Below are 7,315 nucleotides of genomic sequence, written 5' to 3' on the forward strand. Positions count from 1 at the left end.
ACAACTACTGCATCATAAGTATATGTTAAAATATAATAATAAATGCAACAAGCTTAAAATCTAATATATTGGGGAGCAAGCACTTATATATTCTGCATAACTGTAATTTTATTTAATTTCTTCAAATTCTACAACTTCCAAATAAATAGCAGCAGAAACAAAAGCTCACGTGAATGGGTCACAATCAAGACCATCAGTAGTTTCTACTTATACAATAACAGCACGATAGTGTGAGCTGTAGCACTGAAAGGAGTAGACAAATCCAAGTACAATTTGAGAAGATTGATAATATATGTGTGTGTACATATGCATATCTTATTCGGTATACATTCTGTTCTCAGCATTGAAAAATAAAAAAAGGCCACTCACATAAGTTACCTTTGAAAAGAAACAGTGATTCTTCCTAAAGAAATAATAGTTGGTGATTTATGGATATTTATTTAGACTTTAAGTTTGGAATATTCTCATTTATGGGTATACTTAAAACAATGCAACAATTTTCTATTCATCCAGTCCTTATCGTCACACTCTTAACAGTTTTAGAACAGGTAGGAACAGTGACCTCCTTTTTCAACCATTATATTCCCCAGACATTACTAATTTGAAGCTGAGCAAATTGCACATAATGGGCTAGGGATTTAAGTTCATGATTTTTAGTCCCTTGCACTCTGGTTTCAAGGCACATGGTCTCCTTCCTCCTCTCCCTCCTTCCACCATCCCACAGCTGCCTGTTGATGAACTAAATTCACCAAACATGAAATCAAAGGAAAATTATTTTTTTAAATTTTCTGCAGGCTTACTTTTAAGGAGGATTAAGATTAAGCTATATCTCTAAAATATTTTATCTTCCTTCAGAGGTTCTTAGATTTTTTTAATGAATTCTAAATACTAGCCACTTAAGAAGGCTTCTGAATACATAAGAAAACAATCAGACACATGATTTTATAGTGGCTCAAAGTTTTTACAAAAGCACAATATAAATCAGTGAATTTATAAATGCCCCAAGTTCTACTGCCATATAAGATACTGCTTTCAGAGCCTTTTTGCAAAATCCTATTAAAGGTTTAGCAGTATATAGACATTAGCATAAGAAAAACAAAGTAAACAAAAATATTTTTATTTGGGTAAGAAGGACATTGGGGCAGGGAAGTATTTAAGCTGGCTAAACCAAAACACAGTCCCTTCTATTTCCTTTTATAGCTAATGTTTAAATTTCTCCATCAATTCTAGAAGACTACAACCAAACACTAGTCTAAATGTCCTAGAAAACTCTAAATACTGAAACAGTTATACAATTTTAGTACTGAAAGCAACCTTAAACTCATTTATCTACCAATGAGGAACTTAAAGCCTGTTGGTTGACTGACTTTCCTGGTCACTTTGGGGCTTTTAGTTTGTCTTATTCTTTGGGTGTGGTGGTTGGTTATTTTTGTGTTGTGCGTGTGTGTGTGTGTGTGTGTGTGTGTGTATATGTGTGTGTGTGGTATTTACACCTTTACAATTAAGAGATTTGCCATTTAGATTCTTCCCTTCTTAAGTTGCCATGTTTCCTTTCATCAGGGAAAACAGTGATCAAAAGGAAACATACATTATGGCCAGTACAAAGCAAACATTTCCTTTTCTCACTGGGCCTACTGTAGATGTATTAGAGAGACACTTCACACCCAGGACACCTGACTTCTTAAGCAGCAGTGGCTTTGGGCAATAGAGTTCTCTTCTCACTGGGGAGAGTGGAGGAGGAGGTTTCTGAACTTTACCTTGACTTTCCAGCCTACAAACTGTTCCTTCAACTACTGATTCCACTGGCCCACTTTGTTGAAGTGCTATTCTTTGCTCCATTTCCTCTGTTTTCCTGTTTAGAGAAGTTTGGTGGGAAAACATATCATTTACCTTTTGTTGATACTAATATTTATTTCTCATGTTTGCATCTTATAGCATACCCAAGTTCCTAGATTTAAGAGAAAAAAAAATTACTCTCTAACTGGGAGAGGTAAAGGCTAAGGCAGTGTTCAACATGGGCAGGACCGGATCAGTTCAGTCTTCAGACCAGAACTGAGAATGCACAACCTTTGCAATTGAGGGAGGGGGTAGCTAAGCAGTAAATATATACAACAATTTCTCCCCAGAAGTGTTATACATAGATATTTTTCTTTTTCAATGAAAATTGGAACTAAAGCAGCTTATCAATTGAGGGGAATCTAGTTATAGGTAGCATCTGCCACTGACTTTTTGAGGTTGTTGTCAAGTATGGTCACTAAACAAATTCTTTGGGAACCTGGCACCACTTACTCCAGACAAACCCTGCTTTGAACAGATGAGTGTTTTGACCTTACAGTAACTCTTATGTCCAGCAGCCCCTCGCGAGTGCCCTCAGACTTTCTCCTCAGTAGTAGGATCCCAGAAATTATACTAGTTTCAGAAGTTCCCTAGGAAACCTACAACATGGATAATGGGCTCTTGGAGGCTAGGAGATCAGCTTTAGAAAAAGAAAAGAAACACACCAACAAACACCAGGAAACTATGTGTAATGGTTCGCTGCTTGTGCAAAAACCTCAAAGAGGATGAAGGTCAGACAGGGATAATAGGCCAATTTAATTCTGAAAGCACAAGGTGCAAGAAATTTTAATTATGGTCTGCCACTGAAATCACACAAGATCCAATGGCATCTAACTGCAACTGCTCATCAAGGAAGACAAGAGGTGTAATTGTAACCGCTGCATAATCACTGTGAGGGCACAGGGAAGGCTGCCTTCAGCTCCCAGCAGAGAAGGTATTAAGAGCCTGGAAAAATCCAATACAAGGAAACATGGAGATTGTACAAAGCCAAACAGAAGCTCGTAACACAAAAGCCAAACCGAGGTGTGGGGGGGTGTGTGTGTGTGTGTGTGTGTGTGCATGTGCGTGTTGAGGGTGAGGATTCCAGAAATAAAAAGATGAAGCTCTTGGGTCCAAATGGAGGATACGTGCGTGGAAAACTCTGAACCCCTTTCTGCTTTGTGGATACATGCACACAGAGAGAAAGGCACAATCTCCTCCAGGAATTTCTCTCCTCCATGAAGCTTCACCCACTCTCCTTTGTTTAAAACAATTAGCTTGGATGTTACAGTGATTTACAGTACCATTCGCCCTTTAATATGGTCCCATCGAACCCAAGTCTAAAGGCAAAACACCACGCACACGACAAGGTGCCCAAGCCTGTGCAGCCCTCGCTGCGACGTCGCCCGCAGCCCACGCCGTGCGGGATCCCGCAAAGGCACGCGCGGAGAAAGCCCTCTGCGTGCACTCTCTCCACTCCTCAAAGTTTAACAAAGCCTCGGAGTCAGGAAGCCGAACCTCCCGTCCGCGCCTGCTGCAAAGTTGGCGCTGAAGTTTGTGCCGGGATGTCCCAAGGGGGTGGGGGGCGCGAGTGTGCGGAGAAGCGGAAGGATGGATGGAGATGGAGCGAGCGAGAGGACGGGGGCTTTCCGAGTGGACGTTAGGTGAGACGGTCTTCTTCACTCCTTCACCCGGAAGCATGTTTGCCTCCAAGGGGTCCCGGAGAGGTGCCCGCCACGGGAGGTCTCCCAGGTCCAGGCGCGGTCGCGGGGGAGCTGTCACCTGCGGGGGGCTGTGGCGGGAGCTGAGGGCGCTCTCCTAGGCGCCAAGGGAAGACCAGGGGCTCCAGACTCACCGCCCGGGAGGCTCTAAAAAGCAGGGGAGGGGAGATTCTCGGGAGGGCAGGAGGCCAAAAGCAACACCTTTCGGATACGCTTTTCCCCTCCAACCTCTCCAACTTCCCGTGGCGCTAGCCAAGGACTCTCCTACCGCCCCCCACCCCATCCCACCTCCCGGCCCACAGCTCGGACCTGTCCCCGGCGGAGGGTGGGGTGGGGTGCGCCGAGAGAGAGGAGGGCGCGAAGGTCGGGACCCAAAATGCAAATCCTGAGCCCCTTGCCGAGACGACCAAAAGCATTTACACATGCAACGATCACAGCCTCGTAACAGAGCTCCGGGTTGCGCCAGACGCAGTTCCCCGACTCTTCTGTTGTTCCTAATAAAGTCGATTACGTTGCCCTCCCGGAGCTGATTGGAAGGGAACAGAGAGGAAAAGGGGGGCAACGCGGGAAAAAGGGGGGGGCGAGCAATCAACTTTGTAACCCAGCGCTTCCTCGCGCGATCCGTCGCCATGCTTAAGATTCCCACCCCCGCCACCCCCCTCTTGCCTTTCAAGTGGATACTGAAACTAGGCCAAAACTTTTTCCCCTCCTTTTCTCTTAGCCACTAGACTGGATTGTGCCCCACGGAGCCCCATGGAGCTCTGCTTTCTTAAGCACAATAGCCGGACTAATTAGATCATAGAAGCAAGGCAGTGATACTGTAACAAGTAGCCCAAGAGGCAAAGAGGGAAGGGGCCCGAAAAGAGAGAAAGGGGGAAAAGTTTGCAGCTCTCGCACTTACCAATCAAGCCTCCCACCAGAAAGGCGATGACTTGGAACACGAGCAGAATCCCACCAACAATGCACAGCTTCTTGGTGCTCATGTTTTCTATAATTGCCCCAGCCATTTTTGCGCCCCCCCGCCTTTTCTTTTCTCCTTGAAATAAATGTTTTAGGGTGTGCTTTTTGCTCCCTGCCCTCTTACGCTCCCTCCCCTCTCGCTTCCTTTCTGGGCGCTGCAAAACTTCAGGGGTGCGGGTGCGCGGCGAGGATGGGACCGGGACGGAAGGCGCCCGCACAGATTCCCCCGGCGTAGCCGGCTCGGGCTCCCCCAATGCCCGGAGCTGTGATTGTGGCCGCTCCGCCGCCTGTGGACGCTTAAAGGAGCAGGGAAGCGGATCACATGACGCCGCCTCCCTCCCTTTCTTCCTCCCTCCCTCTCGCGCTTCCTCCCTCCCTCCCTTCCTCTCTTCCTCTACCCCTAGCCCGCCAGTTCGGGGCTCTGAGCTCCGGCGGGTCCCGGCGCCCCGCTCCCGGGTCTGCCCTGCGGGCTGTCCCGCCAAGGGCTGGTAACGTTTGGAGGTGGTGGTGGTTGTTAAGTGGGTTCCCCCTTCCCAGCCTCTCACACATTTCCTTTTCTGGTTCCCCAAGTGCGAGATTTAAATCACCCGTGGACCGCTTTGCAGACCTTTAACTTACACGTTGACTTTGGGAAATGGTCCCCACCCCCAACTGCTAAAACTCTCTTTAGGAAAGAGGAGGAGAATTTTTTAAAGGAACCAGTAGATGCTTAAGTCAAAGCCCAGATATGCAGAATAAAGTCTCAGTTCGGCTTCCCTTTGCCTGGTCCCAGCCACAGTTATTGGGCATATACCCAGCTAAATTCCCCACTGCGTCGCTCGAGGAACCTTGCGCTCCAGCCAAATCACCATTGTTCGTTACTCTACCCCAGAGTCAGGACTTCCAGAGCCTCTTGACCCTGGCTAGTGCCTTAAAGAAAACGTTCTACTCCATCAGTTTTAAACCTAATTCAAAAAACCAACTCGTCTAAAAAACCTTTCTAATTTTCCGCACTACCTCTATGTAGTATCTCTGGGAACCGAGCCCCTATAATCCTGTGTTTACATTTTTACCTCCTGTTATAAGGACTTGTGTATACATGTTTGTCTCACCACTAAGCTGTAAACTCCTAGGGGATAGGGACCAAGTGTTATTCATCTTTGCACCCCCCACCCCATGGTGCCTAACAAAATTCTAGCTCTACTAGGTCCTCCATCAACTTCTGTGGAATGAATAAATAAGTGAATGTGAAAGCAAGCCCACAGTTTGCATTCAAAGGCCTGAAGTGACCTTAGTTGGTGCAGATGGTACACATATTAAGTTGCAATGTTTGTTGTCTCTTTGTGAGAGACAATATATTTATATTTATACTTAACTTCCAGGGAGAAGGGGGAGGAGGAGATTTCTCTGCTCCATCAAGCCTAAACTCTTGGGCCTGGATTTTCTGTTTCATAAACTGGCCACTTGACCAACACAACTCACATTACCCAATTGACCCTTGGTTTGGTAAACACCCCCCCACACACATACACAGTTTCCACCACCACCCCCACACCTGGTTTCTTGCCCCTCCCCTCCATTGACACCCTCTTCATGCCAAGGGACTATTCCCAGCCCTCTCTCCTCCTTTACTCTGTTCCTGAACTTTCATTGCCCTTATAGAAGATGCCGTGCAGATTACACTTAATACAGGTATTCATTTCTAGTCTCCAATTAGAGTAGACACTCCTAAAGGACAGGTACCAAACTTTATGTATATAAAACTCCCTATCTTTGATGGGTAACAGTTCTTAACAATTCTGAAGATATATAGTCATGTACTACGTAATGATATTTCTGTCAATGACACACTGCACGTGCCGATGGTGGTCCCATAAGATTATAATACCATATTCTTATTGTACTTTTTCTATGTTTAGACATGTTTAGATACACAAATGCTTACCATTGTGGTACAATTGCCAAGAATATTCAGCACAGTAACATGCTGTGCAGATTTGTAGCCTAGGATCAAGAGGCTATAGCTTAGGTATGTGATAGGCTGTACCATCTAGGTTTTTATAAGTACACTCTGTGATGTTTGCATGACAGGAAAATCACCTAGACACATTTCTCAGAACACATCCTCATTGTTAAGTGATGCAACCCCAATTCCTGTATAGAATTGCTATTTATCTATTCTTTCATTCAACCTTTTACCTGACAGTCACTTATTGAGCCCTTAACATGTTCCAGGCTTTCTTTCCTAAGCACTGGGGGACACCAAGATGCCAAGACACTTGCCCCATTCCTGAAGAAGCCTCAGTGTTATTCACTGAATAGTAATTAATTACTCTTCCTTTGGAGAACACCGGGTACTATCAGAAGGGAAGAAGCAGACAGAATTGTTGTTAACAGTGTAATTAGCAATGTTTGACTGATACCCAAACATAGACCATTGTGAGCTATTTGCCTTTTTTGTTTACCTTTAGCATATATTTTTTTCTGACAGAGGTAGGCTTCAGGGCATCATAAAAAGAAATGTGTGCCCTTCTCACCTCTGCTGCTAGTTAACTCCACAACCTGTGTTCTTATCTCAGCAAGCTGCTGATTTCCACACATTTGAATAATAATGATGCCTTTGGGTTAGAATTTTTTTAATGCCAATGGATTGTTTAAAATAAAGCTGGTAAAATTCAACAGCAAGATTTACTCTCCATTTGATACTACATTTCACTATTTAAGAAGAGATGGTGTCCTATGCACTTTGAGTATGAATTGGAGCCACCAAAAATATCTTGGGTAGTTAAATTGATTTATTTAAGATTAGTAAACTCCTCCGCTCATTTTTCTAATCAACT

The 7,315-nt window shown here is 44.8% G+C and overlaps 1 protein-coding gene across 3 annotated transcripts in view; it reads right to left on the reverse strand.

Annotated features, from left to right (window-relative positions):
* Positions 1-4,792, reverse strand: part of WLS (Wnt ligand secretion mediator) — a 123,002-nt gene extending 118,210 nt beyond the window's left edge. For 2 of the 3 annotated variants that reach the window (XM_069478057.1, XM_069478058.1), the window contains exon 1: positions 4,438-4,769. In XM_069478057.1, the coding sequence (XP_069334158.1) occupies positions 4,438-4,543 (106 nt within the window). In that variant the 5' untranslated portion in view covers positions 4,544-4,769. Of the gene's footprint in view, positions 1-4,437 lie in introns of all 3 variants that reach the window. The other variant, XM_069478059.1, reaches the window with a different exon arrangement.
* Positions 4,793-7,315: the final 2,523 nt, after the last annotated feature.

This window comes from Eulemur rufifrons, chromosome 8 (assembly GCF_041146395.1).
Source record: "Eulemur rufifrons isolate Redbay chromosome 8, OSU_ERuf_1, whole genome shotgun sequence".
NCBI classification, from domain to species: domain Eukaryota; kingdom Metazoa; phylum Chordata; class Mammalia; order Primates; family Lemuridae; genus Eulemur; species Eulemur rufifrons.